Here is a 21,148-nt window from a genome sequence, read left to right on the forward strand (position 1 = left end):
GATCTGTGCAAATAATTTTCAAATGGCTTAGCAAAATAAGCAAATAGACATAAAATAACAATGTGTATATATATTATACAGAAAATGTATACAGAGATAAAGCAAATGTGGCAACTTGTAAAATAGGTTAATCTATATCAAGGTAGTGTGAGAGTTCCTTATAATATTTCTGCAGGCTTCCCTGGTGGCACAGTGGTTAAGAATCTGCCTGCCAATTCAGGGGACACGGGTTCGAGCCCTGGTCCGGGAAGATCCCACATGCTGCAGAGCAACTAAGCCCGTGCGCCACAACTGCTAAGCTTGCACTCTAGAGCCCGTGAGCCACAACTACTGAGCCCGCGTGCCTAGAGCGCATGCTCCGCAACAAGAGAAGCCACCACAATGAGAAGTCCATGCACCGCAAGGAAGAGTAGCCCCCTCTCGCCGCAACTAGAGAAAGCACGCACGCAGCAACGAAGGCCCAATGCAGCCAAAAATAAATAAATTTATAAAAAAAGAATGAATATTTGTGCAACTCTTCTGTAGGTCTGAATATTTTTCAAAATAAAACTTAAAGTGGTAATAGTAGACTTAGACATATGGATCAATCTTTCCTGTAAATTTGCAAGAATAATGCTAATTTTGTTGTACTTGAAAGACAGTAGTAAATTTTGAGCTTTTGAACTGCCAAAGATTTCTACCCTGTCTAGTTCATTATTCTTTGTTTGGAGGCAGGACAATGTTTCTCTAGAATAAGGAGTTGAGGAAGAATGCAGGGTAAGGGACTAGAAGAAATCGTTCCTTAACTAAGAGTATCATACGCTGCTCTTTTCTATAACTAACTTTTCATTAAGGCCAAATTGACAATAATACTGATTGACAGCCTATGTTTTTTTTCCATCCTAGTTCATTAAAAGGGGAGGGACACATTTTCAGTGAAAAAATATAACCACCCACAATAATACAACTTCCATTTCCACATATCATATAAGTTCTTCAATATATTTATTCAGGTACTTCTTTATTCTATGAACTTTTATTTAGCAGTTATAAAGTGAATGGGACACCATAAGTCAAAAGGAAAAGAGACAGATGAGAGTGGAGGGTATAATTTCTCATGCCTCCATATTTTTCCCACACCCTTCTGGTGATGTTTTATCATGGGCAATGATCTCAACAACCAGTGGTAATTTAAAAGGAATAATTAGTTGGATCTGGAAGGGAAGAAGGATTTTTATGATTACTGTTATTCATAGGCTTTTTATTCTTTTTGAATTGTAGCACTGCAAAAGCTAAATTTGTTTACAAACTCAATTTTAACAGACAAAGATGATTTCCTTTATGTTTGTACTGGATCTGCAAAAATACAAACAATATGAGAATACCAGCTGTACCACTTTCATCTAACTTTCCTCTGAAAAAAAATTTCTCACTCCTTAATTTTGATTTTCTGATACTTGCACTTTCTCCTCAAATTCGGAGAGATCAATTTTCATTTAAATTCATGAGAATGAATAAGTTCACTTTGTATTGAAAATCTGAATTAACTAATTACCTTTTTAACTGTTTTTATTAGAATGTTGATAACTCTATGCTTAATGCTGTCTGTCCCAACATTTCTGGAGTTGTCCTTCCTACTTAATCCTTTAGACAATTAATTTTACCCCCAAAGCAAGGCTAATTTTATCACGGGATTACAAATAGACAAACACACATGACTAAAGCCTAACAGAGAAGCTGGAAAAAAGATGGCTGTGCACACGCCCTGTGCACACACATGCTTTAACAGATTCAAAGATAAAGATCCTTTGTAAGATCTTTGAGAGTCAAAGATATCTTATAAAGAACTGTTGGCATTCAACAAGGAACTCAGTTTCTTTACCTTTAGTCCATTCTGCTCTCATGACTCACTGTGGCTCACAAAGTGGTTAAGGTTAATTCCTTTGCTAAGAAACTTCAACATGGTATTTATAGAGACAGTCATTTGTAGTCTTATTTCAAAGAGGTCAGCAGGTGCAATATATTCTTTAGAAGAATTCTGACTCATTTCTCCAGATTGCAAGATACTGCCTTTGTCTACACAGTAAGCATTTTAGGCATCACAGGAATGAGTGGCTACATTTTTAAACTCACTAGTTTCAGGAACCTAAAAATTGTTCAAGATAAATCTGTACTATAGAATGGATTACGTTTTGAAGACTCTGATACACAGGGCCAAATATAGGTTGTATTTAGAGTATTCATACATTCAATTTGTCTGGACAGTCCTGGATTTTTATGTTCTCCTGTTATAATTATTAATAACTTTCCCTTTTATGTTAAAAAGAATCCTTCTTTGGATTACAAATTATATGGTCACTTTAACTATGGTGCCTATATTTGAGTATTTATATCTACATATTTTCTCCAAATCAATAGGTTTCAATTAATTCCACATCTTTGTTTTAAATAAGATTTATCTTGATTCCCAGTAAATCCTGGGAGGAGGAGGGGTAAACTGAGCTTACACCTCACTGTGACTTGAGGAACTATTGCTTTCAAAATACACTGGTTTCTGGAATACCATTCTGGAACTGGTGCAGTGTAGCTGAAAGATAGCTGTGCAGAGAAAAACTGTAAAAGCCCAAGTTGCTCAGACTTCTGACATTTTCAGGGCAACCACACCTAAAACAAAACGAGTTTCAGCATTTCAAAATAGGTCTAAAAATAAATTAAATTATACAGAATTTGATTGAGGCCATAATCACCAGACTAAAGTCCCCGGAATTTCACATTTTAAATTTTCAAGAAATACTGCTGATACATTCTTTTACCTACTGACGTCAAAATTTGGTTCACGTTTTTTACTCAGTCACACATGCGGCTCCAAATTTCCTTTTGAGCACGACACTCAGTAAGAATATCAACTTAGTATGTATTTTTAACCCAATTCCTTTTCACATTTTTTAAATGTTCATATCATTTTATTTGTTAACACTTACATTGCACTTACGAGGTACCAAGAGCTTTTGTAAGTGCTTTTACAAATATAGACACTTTTAGTCCTCATAAATCCCTGTAAGATAGGTCCTATTATTATCATAGTTGCCATTTCACTGATGATGAAGTTGAGGACAGGGCAATTAGGTAACTTGCAGATCACACGATGAATATTTCAGGATTTAGACCCAAGCACCTGACTGCAGAGTCCATGACCTTAGCCACTATGCTATGCTCCTTCTTTATCATCTGTTTCAAATAGGCAAGAGACAACTTCCACATTATTGAAGAAGGAACCGACAGATCAAATGTTCAGAGAGTTTGCCTCAAGTTTAATTCATTCATTTATTTATTTAAAGAAATTTTTTGTTGAGTAGCTACTTTAGGCAATGGGGAAAGAGAGGTGAATTTAAAGTATTTCTGAAACACCAGAAGTGTTTGTCTAAATGCATTTGAGAGAAGATTAGGAGCCTCCAAATTTAAAACATTTAAATGTTTAAAATCCAGAAACAATTTACATTTTTCTATCAAGATGGAAGGTGACTGTATGTCAAATATGTGTGCACTGTGTTTTAGAGACCCTACATGGACAGGAGGGGGGTTGAGGTGGTACGGTAGAGTTCTGAGGGCACAGGCTCTGAAAGAAGACAACCTACACTTAAATCACAGCTTTGTTATATGCTACTTGTGTAGCCTTCAGAAAGCTTATTGACTTCAGCTTTTCAATCTGGAAAATGGGAATAATCAAATACCTACTTCGTAAGATGTCGTGAGGATTAGGAAAAAATGAGATTTCAGAAGAGTACTGGCACACTGTAAGTGCTCAGTGAATGATAGTTACTATTAATATCAGTTGAAGTGTTCATACCACACTCTACTACTTCATTCATCCCAGTTATAAAATAACATATGTTACCATAGTTAATTTTGCAAGCCCAGTCTTTGAACTCATTAGCAAGATACCAGTGTGCACAAACATAAATGAACTAAAATCAACAAAAAGAAAAAATTCCAGGATCTGATTTTTCACTTGAGTTATAGATAAACTGGGTGTAGGGATAGGGAGGGGGTGATTATTCCAATTCTGGAACAATGGAATTGGTAGCAAGAAGGCCCTGCCTGGTTATATTATAATCTCATTACTTCAGAAAAAGTTTTCTGGTTTTTTTAGTGCATATTTCTTGGAATCTTTAACAGAAGTTAGCACGTATTACTTTTGCTGGAATGAAAAGAAAATGCCTGGAATTTTTGTTTGTTTTTTCTGGGTATTTCAACATGCAGCTAAAATAATTAGAAGGTCGGCTTCACCTTCATTTTTTATATTTTAATATTTTAATTCTATAACCTCAGATATTCTAGCTAAAATCTGTAAGCCCTCTCTTCTGAAAAAAAATTTTTTATTGTTACTAGTGATTTCTCAAATGCCACATAGGAAATACTTATGAAATTACTCTTGCCTATTTGTTTACACTCGAGATTAATTTTCATTTCTATAGCTGAACTGTAGTTCAACCAGACATTTAGCTTTATTTTCTATTATTGAAGAAAAAGCAAGAATATTATAAAATTCTTACTTGGTAAAGATTTAGAGAGCATAATCACTATCCCTCACATTTTCAAAAAATTTAGATTAATAATAAAAAGTACTAACAGAACTCTTTTAAATTAATTATGCTCCAGAGGGAAATTCATCATTGAAGTTATTGGCATCCTCGAAGGAGCCAATAATTAAAACAAATGTTGTGTAACTTGCACTATACTCACATTGTTCTGAATATATTTAAAATAATGAATGTTGGGGGGTGTGAAATTTCAGTAGGACACCTTCTGCTCAACTCTAGAAACATGAACTGCGCAAAGAAACAAGTCCTGCAATTAAAGAATAAGAACTGAATAGAAGCCAATGCACAGGACAGTTGGGGCTGTGCATGATTAGTGGCATTTTTGTGTAGTGCTTCATTCAGGGAGCAAATTCTGAGAATAGCAGTTTAGGAATCCATAAATCCTACTGAATCTTGGTTAAGTGATATTCATTATGAAGAACACCTGGAGGGAAGACCCAAGAACTGAGTCACAGCTAGAAAGATGAGATTACCTGAGCTCTGCATGTCTTGATTAAGTTCCTCTGCAACCTAGGAAGAGAGCGATCTTTCTCTGCAGTCACTTCGGTAGTATTATACTGGGATAGAGTTAGCAGCTTATCTAATACTATGTTGAGTTTCTGTTGCTTGTATATTTCCTCACACATTATTGTGTAATTTTGAGTAATTGATACCACTTACGATTATATTTCATTTCTGTTACATGGTATCCTAGCTGAAAGTTTATTTATTATGAATTTATTACCTTTCATGCCTATCACTTGAATCTAAACAAAACTACAAAAATTTGAATATATTTATGTATATGTAGATATATTCATATGTGAGTTATTGAATAAAAACCTTTCACTAATCAAGCTTTTCATCATAGTTTTCATAGATAATAAGCAATACTGAAAATAACTTAAAATCCAACTCATTCTAAATAGAAAGGAGAAAAAATTCAAGGAACACTGATAAATAGTCAAAAATTGGTACTAGTTTCTGAATCCAAGACTTGGAAAACTGCCAGCAAATTGCTGAAATGAAAATATGAATGTGAAAAGCAGTTTTTGGAAGATGGACCCTGGTGTGGGGAGGGGCACCCAGACAGGACAGTCCCATAGCTCCATAGGTTTGGCAATATTGAGCACTGTTAGTTCTAAATATTTTCTACACATTTTTCAATAATGATTTGGGGTTAAATTCAGTGGTCTGACAATAAGATACTATTTTTATTGGTCAACAAAAATTTAAAAGAATACCAATTTTATTATACACAGAAAATGTGCAATTAAGTGGAATATAATTTGACAGGAGGTACCAAAGGTTTTTAGGTACACATACTGTTTTACCCAGCAATTATACTTCTAGTAGTATATACTAAGGAAAAATTAGTATGTTTTTACAATTGTGAAGAGTTGGAAATTGTAGTGTTCAATAATAGGGTATTGCCGGTAATATGTTATTTCCTTCAATGCAATACTTTGTGAATATTAAAATAATTTATGGACTGGCCATGTTATAAAGATTATACAATCATTAAAATATATACACATTCAGGATAAAGTTTTCAGTGAGGAAAACAGGCTAGAGTTTGGTATATATAATGCTATCTTAATCATATAAAACAAAAGTGGGTGTGTGTGCATATGTGAGTGTATGTGTCTTTGGTAGAAAAATTATAGACAATACATGCCATCATTTTAACAGTGGCTATCTCTTAGGTTCAAGATTATAGGTATTTTTTTTCTATCTATTCTCTTATTTTCTAATTTTTTGACAGTCGAGTTACACCACTTTGAGAGAGAGTAGACATGAAGTCCTTGCTGAGCTCGTGAAATCCTGTATCAGGATGTGACTGATGAAGTGTCTGCTGATACCATACAGGCCTTACAATCTCAATCCATGACTCAGAGTTGGGGCAAAAGAATTAAATGTGTTTGGAGACACATGTAAGTTCGAGACTGTATTCAGTGTGTGGAGAAAGACAGCAGAAAAAGACATCAGAATAATTGCAAGGTTTTATGAGTATTTGATCATAAAATGATCAAATTTTGATCATTGATATGAGTATTGATGTATTCAACTAAGAAGATCCAGGGGCAGCTAGGATGGCTTGCAAATTTGCATATATTATTATAAGAACATGTAGACATATTCTCCCTTTTATTGACCTGTGGTTGCCCCACCAGAATCAGCTGACTGTGTAGACATTAAGGATCTATCTGGACTGTCCTAACCATTCACCTCTCTCCTTCTAGGTGAACTGAAGAAGGTTGGTTAGTTGTTATGCCTTTTTAGAAAAAGCTACAGGTTATTGAGTACTAGAACAAATTGCTTCATAAGATACAAGCCACATGGGAGAAAGTTAAATTACTCAACTAATAAACAACATAAGTTGTTAATTTTTACAACTCCCATATCTAGGCACAGGATGTTGAATGAGTGAGACTTCTCTAGAATGTGCTACCTGACATTTTCATCAGTGAACAGGTATATTCCTGGGTTCTTTTAAATTTATTTTTTGCTCTCCTTCCATTTCCTCCCTTTTCAAAATAAGTGCATTGATAAGTCCCTTCAGAGAGTTTAACTTTGAGTGGAAGAGACAGACACAGAAACAAATTAATACAAGAAAATTTCATAGGTGTTCTTGTAGAGACAAGGGGAAAAAAATGTTAGGAACTGTGGACAAGGTTGCCTGAGAAATTTAGAGATCATGTAAAGGAGAGAATGGCAGGCTCTGGAAGGAGCTGGAAGGCACAAGATCGTAGGGTGTGTAGCACGAACTGAGTCTGACATTTGGCCCAAGGTGAAAAAAGTTGGAGATGTTTTAAATAAACCAAACCCTCTTCATACCAGTAAATTAGATTTCCCTTTTAAATACTTTGGTGAATTTTGGTGAATTTTGTTAAATCACATAATTTTGCCAGGAAATAAAACCTTGTTGTAGGAAGGAGAGAGGATAAGAATACATTAGGGCTTCTGCTCCTGAATCACACTACCCCATGTATTTTCTTCTGTATTTCCTGGATAAGGAAATAGACACATAGTAGCTGAGGGAGCCTTAAGTAAAAATGTCCCCCAAACCTAAGTTGACAGTCCAAAACAGAGACACATTTAAGAGCAAAAAAGAGTGCCATTAATAATAATGCAAAGATTACAGGCACACACCAGCTATCATCAACCTACTGAAATCGAACATCCTGCCAAATAGAGATTGACTTTGAATGATCGTCCTGTTTAAAATACAAAATACCTAGGATAAAGCTTGCTTCATTCATTCACCCTTTGGTGCAAATTAAATTAATCAGATTCACACCTCAAACAATCAATAAGAATCTATGATTAATAACTAGAATTAGGACATATAGGATGGGGTAGAGTAAGGTTTAAAAAGTGTATCATTTGGAGGCAACAAAGTTTGCAAGCATAGACAAATCTAGATTTTAAACCTCATCTCCACTTTGCCCTGTGATCATCAGTACTTTACTCTGAACTTCATTTTAATCGGTAAAGTGGGATAATGTCTACTCCCAAAGCTGTCATGAAAATCAGATAAAGTAATTTATATAAAGAGCCTGTACAGAATTGGAACTCAATTAACATTAATCCTTTGGGAAAAGATCTATATTGGGTGGAGGACTATGGTCCATGAACTACAACCAGAAGAATTAAAACCCAAAGTGCACAACCATGTATATAAAAGACCTAAATAAATGTGTAGCTAAACATTAACTGATTAACACGATTAAAGAAAATGGATGGTGTACATGGAAATTTTTAGCAAAACCGGAAGAAAATTTAACTAATTTAGCTAAGAGAAGTAAATGGGAACGTGTTTAAAAATTAGTCACACAACATATAATGTTGCATGTTGCATTTATTGAACTCATGCAGTCTTAATTAGTATATTCAAAGCCCTTAGGGCTGTGATTTCAATAGGTGATCTTTTCTAACGCAAATAGTTTTTTTTTTTTTTGCATATAAGTACCTTATTTAGTTTTTCCTAGATTTTGTTCTTTACTTGATCTTTGAGAAATTGATTATGAAACCACCATCAATTTTGTACTTTAATTTTTGTCATCACGCGCATCATCTTGAGTCATTAATACAGATTTCACTGAATAGAATTAAGAAGGGTGTTCGGAACACAGAGGTCAGTATGAGAAGAGATAGTCATTTTAAGTTGTCTTGAACCCACGCAGTTATTACATGTTTCTCAAAACCGATATTTCAAACAACACGCAAGAATTAATGCCCTATCAAAACAGTGAACGACAATAGAAACACTCCTAATGATTCTCAGGAAAGAAGGAAAAAAGGAGACAACAAAACCAGCAATGGTGAGATTCCACCTGCTGTAACAATGTCTTCTGACTGGTTGTCCTGGAGGAAAAATCAGGTGAACCAAAGCAGCATGGCTCGGACAGCCCTGCCCACCAGTGCAGTCCAGTTTGAGGTTATTTTAGAAACTGAGCGGGACTAAGGTCCAAAATACACCCCAGTCCTCTCTCACTCCTTCTCCCCAATTCTTATCCACCAAGAGCCAGCTAAGGCTATTTTACCCTTTTTAGAAGTAAAAAGTAGTGCGAGACACTCCACAAAACAGTGGAAACCACAAAAAGGAGAGCTTGAACACACACAGATCCACTTAACTGAGCAAAGGGCATGGGAGCTGCCTCAACAACAATTTAACTGTCTACAGAAAGAGTACTTTGATTTTCTTAATTAGATATTTCATACAAATTAAAGAAGCAAGAGGAAGATATGCAATGTTCAGTCATGGTGATACAAGTCTGGTACTTGGTTTTCTTGTAATGCATCTGTGACAAGTGGCAATTTGACCTTCCTAACTGTTCAGTAATAGGACAAATTTCCTCACTATGGTGATTAATGTTTTCCATTGCTTCTTGGTAGTTCTATAATTTTGCTAAATGTAGACAGCACAGTAAAGAGAGAGAAAACATTCATTTGACAATAATAATAATTATTATTTGTATTGTTTTTAATAAGCTAACTTTATTATTGTAGATTTAACACTCATTATTGAGTGACCCTGAGATCAAGCTTCACTACCAATTAAGAATTCCCAAGGGAAACAGTGAGGGATGAGATGTTCTACTAGATATAAAATGCCAATACTGCGTAACTTGTATAGTCGGTGGGGTAACTGTGTCAAACATAGCAATGAATTCAAGTCACAAGAGAACTTTGTGTCTGGCTATTACACAGAGATTATTGGAGACACTAGTGAGTGACATTTTGATTTGGTGGCAAGTGAACACGGTTAACGGCTTAATAATTCCTAGTTACCAGCTCTTCTCTTTATTAAATATTTTTCTAGTTATCTATATAGTTATAGGCTATGAAGATTATTTAATACCTTAGTTTATTAAGCAAAGAAATACAATTAAGGTGAAAATTTTTCCTAAGAACAGCAGGCCAATATCACTGATGAACATAGATGCAAAATCCTCAACAAAATACTAGCAAACAGAATCCAACAGCACATTAAAAGGATCATACACCATGATCAAGTGAGGTTTATCCCAGGAATGCAAGGATTCTTCAATATACACAAATCAATCAATGTGATATACCATATTAACAAAGAAGGATAAAAACCATATGATAATCTCAATAGATGCAGAAAAAGCTTTCAACAAAATTCAGCACCGATTTATGATAAAAAGTCTCCAGAAAGTAGGCATAGAGGGAACATACCTCAACATAATAAAGGTCATATATGACAAACCCACAGCCAACATCATTCTCAATGGTGAAAAACTGAAACCATTTCCTCTAAGATCAGGAACAAGACAAGGTGTCCCACTCTCACCACTATTATTCAACATAGTTTTGGAAATTTTAGCCACAGCAATCAGAGAAGAAAAAGAAATAAAAGGAATCCAAATTGGAGAAGAAGTAAAACTGTCACTGTTTGCAGATGACATGATCCTATACATAGAGAATCCAAAAGATGCTACCAGAAAACTACTAGAGCTAATCAATGAATGTGGTAGAGTAGCAGTGTACAAAATTAATGCACAGAAATCTCTTGCATTCCTATACACTAATGATGAAAAATCTGAAAAAGAAATTAAGGAAACACTCCCATTTACCACTGCAACAAAAAGAATAAAATACCTAGGAATAACCCTACGTAAGAAGACAAAAGACCTGTATGCAGAAAACTATAAGACACTGATGAAAGAAATTAAGGATGGTACAAACAGATGGAGAGATATACCATGTTCTTGGATTGGAAGAATTAACATTGTGAAAATGCTATACTACCAAAGCAATATACAGATTCAATGCAATCCCTATTGAACTACCAATGGCCACAGAACTAGAACAAAAAGTGCATAATTTGTATGGAAACACAAAAGACCCCGAATAGCCAAAGCAATCTTTAGAAAGAAAAATGGAGCTGGAGTAATCAGGCTCCCTGACTTCAGACTATACTACAAAGCTACAGTAATCAAAACAGTATGGTACTGGCACAAAAACAGAAATATAGATCAATGGAACAGGATAGAAAGCCCAGAGATAAACCCATGCACATATGGTCACCTTATCTTTGATAAAGGAGGTAAGACTATACAATGGAGAAAAGACAGCCTCTTCAATAAGTGTGCTGGGAAAACTGGACAGCTACATGTAAAAGAATGAAATTAGATCACTCCCTAACACCATACACAAAAATAAACTCAAAATGGATTAAAGACCTAAATGTAAGGCCAGACACTATAAAACTCTTAGAGGAAAACATAGGTAGAACACTGAATGACATAAGTCACAGCGAGATCCTTTTTGACCCACCTCCTAGAGAAAGGGAAATAAAAACAAAAATAAACAAATGGGACCTAATGAAACTTAAAAGCTTTTGCACAGCAAAGGAAACCATAAACAAGACCAAAAGACAACCCTCAGAATGGGAGAAAATATTTTCAGACAAAGCAACTGACAAAGGATTAACCTCCAAAATATTCAAGCAGCTCATGCAGCTCAATAACAAAAAACAAACAACCTAATCCAAAAATGGGCAGAAGACTATATAGACATTTCTCCAAAGAAGATATACAGATTGCCAAGAAACACATGAAAGGATGCTCAATATCACTAATCATTAGAGAAATGCAAATCAAAACTACAATGAGGTATCACCTCACCCTGGTCAGAATGGCCATCATCAAGAAATCTACAAACAATAAATGCTGGAGAGGGTGTGGAGAAAAGGGAACCCTCTTGCACTGTTGGTGGGAATGTAAATTGATACAGCCACTATGGAGAACAGTATGGAGCTTCCTTAAAAAACTAAAAATAGAACTAACATACGACCCAGCAATCCCACTACTGGGCATATACCCTGAGAAAACCATAATTCAAACATAGTCATATACCACAATGTTCACTGCAGCATTATTTACAATAGCCAGGACATGGAAGCAACCTAAGTGTCCATCGACAGATGAATGGATAAAGAAGATGTGGCACATATATACAATGGAATATTACTGGGCCATAAAAAGAAACGAAATTGAGTTATTTGTAGTGAGGTGGATGGACCTAGAGTCTGTCATACAGAGTGAAGTAAGTCTGAAAGAGAAAAACAAATACTGTATGTTAACACATATATATGGAATCTAAAAAAAAAAAAAAAAAAAAAAGGTTCTGAAGAACCTAGGGGCAGGACAGGAATAAAGATGCAGACATAGTCCAATGGAATGGACTTGAGGACACGGTGAGGAGGAAGGGTAAGCTGGGACGAAGTGAGAGACTGGCATGGACATATATACACTACCAAATGTAAAATAGATAGCTAGTGGGAAGCAGCCACATAGCACAGGGAGATCAGCTCGGTGCTTTGTGACCACCTAGAGGGGTGGGATAGGGAGTGTGGGAGGCAGACACAAGAAGGAGGGGATATGGGGATATATGTATATGTATAGCTGATTCACTTTGTTATACAGCAGAAACTAACACACCATTGTAAAGCAATTATACTCCAATAAAGATGTTAAAAAAAAATAAGAAAAATCAAAACATCACACTTTCCCTATAACACACTTTGCACAACATCTCCTGATGTTAATCTGTTTCTTGTTTCCCCAGCTCTATGGTTCCATTTCTTATCTTCTCTGTGTTCTTTGTGTGAATGCTAATTGAGCACGTAGTTCATACCAGGCAGTCTTCCACACATTCTGGACATAGAAATTAATAAGACTTGGTATTTTCTTTGAATGAGCTCAAAATTAATAATATATAATGACATGTAGCACATCCCAGGTGCTACCCTGGAGTCGAGAACCAAGGGTTGTAGAGATACAGAGGAATGTTAATGTTCAGGAACAGGCAGTGGGGGCATCAGGAAGAACATCACAGAGACTTGTTTTGATCTGTCGTTGGAAGGATGATAATGCTTTCAGTGAGAAGCTGAGGGAAATGCAATCCCATCACAGAGACTTTGCGGTGTTTATTATAGGTAAAGGAAGACTTCGGAAGGGTGAACAAAGCCTTGGTGACATAAAAGGGCAAGGCTTCTTTGAGAATCTCTGAGCAGTCCAGTATTATGGGAGCATAAGATTTGTAGGAGAAATGGAGTTGGCAAGATATTCAACTAATTGATATTTATCAAACACATATTATGGGCAGGAAACCACACTATAAATAATGCTATGTACTTTGTTCTATATAAAACATTCAATCAGCCTAACAAAGTAGATGTTATTCTCCAAATATATATCAGAAAAGGAAACTGAGGCATCAAGAAGGTAAACTTGATCAAGTTCACCTAGTTACTGTCAGAGCTGGGGATCCAGCTAGTTCCTCTAAACACATCCTACTTAAAAAACCAGTGAATTCAACTCTGAAGGCACCAAGTATCATACTAAAGAGTCCAGAACTTTATCAGTGAGAGTTTTAAGGACTTAAGATAGCTTTTTAAGCCAAGGCATGACCTAAGTACTTTGAGCAGAAAATATGGAAAAGTTTTTAAGGGCTTGGGCATCACCACTTAAGTGTGATTTTGCAAGTTCATCTCTCTCAGGTGCAGGGTTCTCCTCATAAAATAAGGATAATAAGAGCATATATCTTATGGGATTGCTGTACTCATTATTTAGTACATGAAATTCATTTACAATGACTTTTGGCTCTGAGAAGTCATCAGTCGTATGTGATTTTTATTTCAGAAATAGCTCTCTGATGGTATTGTAGAGAATGAATTGTAAAGGGAGGGAAGCTTCAGTCCTCAATCCTCCAGAAGAAGGATGAAGAGGGCTTCAACAGAGCATTTGGCAGTGATGGAAACGTGGGGTTGGCATTAGGAGATATTTCAGATGTAAATATTGAAAGGAATTGGTGACCAACTGGGTTTAGGGAGAACAGAGAGCAGACAACAGAAAATGACCCTGAGGTTTCTAGATTAGATGGCCAGATGAATGTTGATGTCTTAACATTTTATACTCCAACTGCTACTTCCCTGCGAATCAATTATCCTAGGACTCTCTCTACCGCTGACCACCAGTAATTGATTTAGTGACTATTTATAGCCAAAAAATAAAAATAAAAACATTGGAAGCCAACAGAAGCCAGAGAAGTCAGTTCCTCCCACTAAGTCTAGCCTATGCCTATAGCCCTAAGCCGACCCTGTTCTCAAGCCCCTTGGGTGAGAAAGTAACTGAGTAGTTATTCCGCAAGCTGGCAGACAAGACAGCTTCTTTTCAGCACCAAACCTGTTTAGAGGTATGGTGCTGGTGGTGGGGGAAAGGGCTGATGAACAGAGCACACCCACAGTTTTAGGACATTTTGTTTTCATTTGGGACAATACTGAAATAAAATTTTCAAACTGTGAGAAGGAGAGTTTCTTGAGAATTCTTATTTTATCAACAAATACAATTGATCAAATCTAAATTCTATACAATAACTAGAGTCCATGAAATGTTAAGAAGTTTAGTTATGTAAAAGAAAATGTAGTTTATGGTACTGTTGTTACTATATACTACTGGACGGAGCATGAAAATGTATAAACTGAAAGTTTAAATGAACACCGAAACACATTCTAGGCAAGATCCTTCCTGGAAAACTTTCTTGTTGCTTGAATTACACGCACACAAAATATATTTCTAGCTTTCTCTAAAGACTACCATCTTCATCTCTACTTACACAATTCAGGAATTAAGAGGGCTGAATATTTGCATGTCATATAACATATAAAGCTATTATAAAATTTATTTTGGAGCTATTAAAATTTTAACTAAACTACACTGCTTCTTTAATAAGTTTGTATTATGTATAGTGACAAAAGGTGAGAGGAAATACACATAGACAAGTTTATTTTAGATTTGGGGAACAGAGGAAGAGTGGTAATTAACCCTAAATTCTGGTCTCCATTTATATAAAAGCTTCTTCAATTCATAGTCCATATAGTGTTTTTCTTTAAAAATAATTTCAAGAAAACATCTAGGGGTTTAGAAGATGGAAATGCACATTAGTCACTCTATGATTCAAACATCCTGAAAGCAGAGATAAGGTTGGATACTCCTTTGCATCTCCTCCTACTGTTTCTCTAGTGCCTAAGACCTTACCTGAGAGAGAGGTGGCACTCAGTATGCATCTTCACCTTTACTCCTAACAACACAGTATTTTCTATAAGGCCTTTTCTCATAATTCTTAGAGATGGTAGATTCAATCTTACCAAACCAAAACCTCTTTTGAGTTGAGTTGAATCAAACAATACCTCTGGAACTTTGTACTGGTCCCAGCATGACTGGTGCCCTGTCTGGATCTGGTCTCTGACTGGATCAGAAAAGGACTTCCCTCAGCCCCTTCTCATCCTTTAGTTCTTTAAAAGCAACACAAAGATAGGGACATTTCTGATTTGCTAAAAAAAAAAAAAAAAAAGTTGCCGCTTGCACTATGTCTGAAAGCATAGTGGCAAAAATACAGAAACACTCTGACCTCTAAAAATAATGCATTTTAAGTCCTGTTTTCCTACTGAGTTAAGACCTTTATTTCTCTTGGAGAAATTTACTTTGATTTTTCCAAATGTTTAGAGTGGCTTGATAATTTAAGGTAAAAATCACATATCTAGATGTGACGGAAGCAGTTTAGCACTTCAACTAGCTAGCTCTGTTCCATGACACACCCCAAACCAGATGAGCAATAAATTAAAGGATGACCAACTAAATTGTTCTTCTGTTACCTTACTATTAACATCATCTCCAAACTATGAGCTAGTTAATAGCTGAAGTGTTTGCTATTTCTCAATCACTATTGCTTAAAAGGTGTTTTTAAAGTACATGTATTATGCTATTAAAATACATGCTCATCCTTATATAAGCTTCAGCGTAATTATAGTTTTGTATAATTAGAGTTTTATGTCAAAAGATTTACAGCTTTATCACCTCAAGCAATATTTCACAGCTGCCAAGAATGATTTATGCAATAATGACTTAAGCTGTAAAATAGAATCCTCAAAGGAAGGGCTGTCAAATATTCCTACTGCAAATAACTAGGTTTTAAAAAATTGATATTCTGGTAAACAGCAAGCCCAACTGTACCTGGTAAAATCACATAAAGGAATATTGTAGGAAGCATTGCTTCACAGTGGTGATCAGGCAGCTCACCATACACCATGTCAATGTGAACTCCTTGCATAGATCAAAAGTTTAAACTGCTTATAAAGCCTCTGGGTCACTTTGGAAAACAAGCTTTCAGAAATAATGCCATGGGCATATTTTTGTTACTCCAGGGTGAGTGAATGGAAAAAGTGGAAACAGTGTATCTCAACTTTTTGTTAATTTGCTCACTGTGCTTATTGCATCACGATTCATATTACAATGAAATGCTAAATAAAGCATAAATAAAGGAAGCATTTACTGCATATACCTACAAAACCAAGAACCTCTCAAAAGTAAATGACCTCAATGATAAAGAATGAAGGAAACTTTGGGAAACAAACCAATGAAAATGTCGGCGATCTTGTCCTTTCCTGCTTTTATAAATGCAGAGTGGCTGACAGGGAAGACTTTCAAAGCATTTGAACTTCACAAGCTCTGACTGATTTTGCAGTTGCCATGTGAATAAAACTAATACACTCAGAAGATTCTATTCAAGGTATCTGAACTAGTAGCAAAAACACAAGTTTATTACATTCAGAGCAAATAAGTCTGACTGTGTCTTCTCAATCTACAAAGGTCATTCAAATTAATATTTTTCTTTGGAAAAAAAGAAAAAGCTGGCCCATCACCTCATGTTCCCCATATCAATAAAAGCAAAATAGGCAGCATTTGTCATTGACTCTGAGGATACTCAAGCCCTTGAAGATTGAGTCACAACTGAAAATGAAGGCAACAGAATCAAAACTATCACCAAAGGTTGATATTTATATACCTAAACAAGCTTCCAAATAAAGATTCCTTGTCTAAAACAAGGAGGTTTTAATTCATATAACCAAGTAAATCACTGATGGTATGATTTGCATTAGTCAATGTACCAGAACTTTTACTGTAGAAATTTTTACATCCATGTTTGTGACTCCACATTAAATTGGTTTTTAAAGGTGTTTTGAGATCATTTTACACAGTCACATTGTACAAGTTAAAGTAGGCTTCCAAACATCACCATTTTACTTGCAGTTTAATAAATAACACTCTTTTCTATCTGAAAATATGGTCTGAAAAATATAGTTAGTATCTAAGTGATCCCTACAGTCCAGATTCATTTTATACTTAAATTCTACAAGTTGAAAAAATTCTTAAATGTACCAGAAAACATTAGGACCAACACACCCTACAGTAACCACAATACAGACTATGGGACATCGTGATAGATACTCATATGGGAAAAAATGTCAGACATCCAACTGTTGGCATCAGATACACACACAAAAAAGATGAACTGCATTTGAGTAGTGAGAGCCTCTGTCCAAGAAATGCTTTCAAGACAACAGAGCAATTAAGCTATTTCTAGTATGCCAACCCTACTGATGGAAAAGTAGGGGGAAAATGAGAACTTTAAAACCTACCTCCATTTTGATTGGTAATGACATAACTGATTTCATTCCAGATTAATCCAAAGTTATACAAACCTGTTCCAGTCACACTTTGTTATTCATACCCACTTAAGATGATGTTAAGGAAAATCCAGTAATTAAGAGTTGTACATTTTCTATCATGAAATATTTAATTATGAGAAAATAAGAGGAAGAGCTAAACCTTTTCCCTGTTAGAATGTACTTTACCAAATGATGAGTCATTATACGATACAAGCTATAACACATCACTCATTTACTCGTTTATAAATCTTAAGAGTTGCCTAAAAATCTGACTAGATACCCCTCTGCCCCACTGATTTCTATCAATGGAATTTAAAAAATGATAAGGCAATATCAACAAAACAAACTATAACATGCATTTTTAATTGATTTATCTTTAAGCTCTAAATTGTCAGACATCATTAAGTGTTCACATTTGAGAATGTATATACTTTAAAATGGGTATATCTGAATATTCGTACATGTGAGTTAATATACATATATTATGTATATAATGAATGCATGCCCATTTCTTTGAGAACTATTATAGGTCTAACATGTTTATGCTCCCATAGCAAGCCTAAAAGAAGGAGGAGTGCCCTTGAAGTTGAGGTATGACCTTAAGTTTCAGATGCCAGTTTTGCTGCAGCTATAAAAATGAACACTAATAATTCTACATATCATAGTTCCTTTTCTCCATTTCTTATTTTAGGACAAATCTTGAATACATGAACAGCCTTTATTATTTGAATATACATAGGTTTACTAGACCAATTTTATAAGTTCCTATATATCATCCTTAATCTTATATAAAAAGGATCAAAAGAAACAAGAGGTGTTGCCTACCAAATAAAGCTGAAGAGCCAAGAAACATCTGTAACAGTAACAGTCTTAGTTTCAGATATACATTTTTCTACAAGACTTTGTGAAATATTTTCAAGTTCAAGCAAATAAAACCTTATTTCTCTCCCACTAAATGCGTATCAGCGCAACAGGAAATTATTGGCTTTTAAGTTATTCCTTAGAGAAGAGAGTAAGATTGACTTGTGGCATTTTGTCCTCAGTGACATTAAGTTACTGGACTTTTGAAGAGTACAGAGTACCCTTATTCAAAAAAGAAATTGTCCGTACTAGTCCACTAATGAGAGTCTCCACATTTCTTGAATCCTGCAACACTACAAGCAAATCATATATCTCCAATTGACTATTAGGGGCTTCTCTGACTATGAACTTTCAGTAATCAATTGTCAAAATTTCATTTTAATGGAATAAAACACAAGGAATCTTAAATAGATAAACTTTACCATTTTTGTGATAGTAGGTGACCTCCACTTTCCTCTCCTCTGACCCCAGCAATGCCTGGGCAATTTGGGCAATATCATGCCTCTTGGTCTCGGGCCCATGGAGAAAGTCGCAGGTGCATGGCTTTTGCATGACATCTGGCCTGGAGAAACCAGTCATCTCGCAGAACCCATCGTTGCAGTAGATGATGGCACAGTTCTGCACTCTGGCATTTGCAATGATAAATTTTTTATCTGTAATGAAAAGATAGTAGGGCATCTTTTAAAAGCTTCCTCAAGATTCTCATAAACACTGGAACAATTTGTTGCATAATAGGAGATCTGAAATGCAGGTGCTTCCCAAATTGCTAACTGCCCAGATTTTAAAAGGAAAAAAAAACTCTAAATAAGAAATTAATGGTCCTAAGTAGTTTTAACAAAAAGTATTAAGAAGCTTTTCTTCAAATTTTGAGACTATCATTTCCCAAATAGTCTAGTTCTCAAGCCCTGTGACTCTCAAGGGTCCTAATGCACACTCAGATAAGCAGCTGGCCCATTGATAGTTCCAGAATGCCATTTAATTGTAAGGTATTTTAGAAGCCAAAACAGTGAAGCATCCTGTAGCTGTCAGGTTCCTCATTTCAACCTTGGCCCTTAGAGTACAACTTTCTTAAAGTAGTTATTATTCCTGGATTTGTCTTTTCTCTATCTCTCTAAGGCATACTACACACATCATGTTAAAAAAAAAAAAAAAAAAACCGAAACTATTAGCAATGAAATTATTTTACATTAATTAGTAGTTTAATAATGCAAAGGTTCACCTTTTCATAATATGTATTATCCAGAAGACAAAAATATTTACACACACACACACAGTAAATATCATGTTATCACCTTTTCACATTTACTTTGGGGGACCCTGCATTTTTGTATGGTAGTAGGGATTTTAGTACAAAGGGCTTATTAATTCTGATCACAAACTATATTTACTATTTCCAAATAAAATATGAAACAGGATACACCAGTTTATTTTGAACACAAAGTACTATATCCTCCCATCACTAAATGCAGTGCCAAAATAACTGCATAATGTACAAAAATAAATGTGTTAATGTAGTTTTAAGGAAATGTCAAATATAAATTTAACAAGTATAGGATCTAAAATGAATGTATTTATATAACAATTATTTATTCCTCATAATTAGTGCATATGAGAATATTACATTTCTCTGCATTCAGTCTTTGTGCGATTTACTTATTACACTTCAATTTTTAAATTTCTAGTGGAAATTTAAGGGGATAATGAAGGGACAAAAATATTCTTTAAATAATGAACTGTTTGCCTTGGGAATCAACACGGATCAGATATTACTTTTCCCAAATTATCCAGCTTGGGATTTGCATTGATTCAATGCAAAGTTCAGCTTCTATAAACTAGCAAAAGCAACCATCCCTGTCATACCACAGCCTTGCAATTTAACCAAGGTAATAAAATACAGTTTGCATAGCCATTTACATCGCTGCTACCATTAACATTCTCTTGTTCCAATAGTATGCTCTGCCTTGCTCCTGACTTTCGGAAAGTCTACAATAAAACGGCCACAAAATATAAACCCATGTTACACTAGTTCGTTCCCTGTAAGATAGTAGAAGAGTAGGACATTAAGTGGCAAGGCAGATAATGGAACAGTGGGATTGGAGGATCAAATTGCCTCCTATAATGGAGACCATAATCTAAAATGTAAATCACAATTAATATCACAGGCAGAACACTCGCGCTGCCATTCGAACCTCCTGACTCGGTTTCACAGCCTCTGAACTTGACAGAGCCCCGGAGTTGCCGTCTCCTCAGCTTGGAAGCGGCGGACGCCAAGTGCCCTATCGAAGCAGAAAGCGAGGAAGAGAGAAGAGAACAAATGAACTTACTTTGCCCTTCAAATTTCCGTATGATTGTCCCCAAAAATGTGTTTTGTGGTGCCACATGCCCCCTGCGAACGGGCATGTTGACCCCGGTCTTCCGAGGAGCGCTCCCCGCGAGCTCCGGAGTTCTCCCGGGATCTCTCCTCGGCTAGAGCCCAGGCCAGCGCGCGAGCCGCTCTTTGTGGCAGAGCATCCTCTTTTGAAACCAGAAATCTCTTCCCATTAGCACCACTTCTAGACACCCGCTTTCCCCACCGGAGTCCAATCCATTCCCCTCACCTTCCGGAGGGGGCCTCGCACCGGACTGCCGCGGGGGAGAGGCTTTGGGGGTGGGGAGCGGGAAGGAGGCGGGGTGAGGGGAGGCGGCA

General features: G+C 35.8%; 1 protein-coding gene across 1 annotated transcript in view; it reads right to left on the bottom strand.

Moving 5' to 3' along the window:
- Nucleotides 1-20,862, bottom strand: part of KCNH7 (potassium voltage-gated channel subfamily H member 7) — a 441,344-nt gene extending 420,482 nt beyond the window's left edge. The window contains exons 1-2 of the mRNA XM_061200781.1: nt 20,787-20,862; nt 18,885-19,115 (exon numbers count right to left, since the gene is read on the bottom strand). Of these exons, the coding sequence (XP_061056764.1) occupies nt 18,885-19,115; nt 20,787-20,862 (307 nt within the window). The remainder of the gene's footprint in view (nt 1-18,884; nt 19,116-20,786) is intronic.
- Between the last annotated feature and the right edge of the window lie 286 nt (nt 20,863-21,148).

This window comes from Eubalaena glacialis, chromosome 1 (assembly GCF_028564815.1).
Source record: "Eubalaena glacialis isolate mEubGla1 chromosome 1, mEubGla1.1.hap2.+ XY, whole genome shotgun sequence".
Classification (NCBI taxonomy): Eukaryota; Metazoa; Chordata; class Mammalia; order Artiodactyla; family Balaenidae; genus Eubalaena; species Eubalaena glacialis.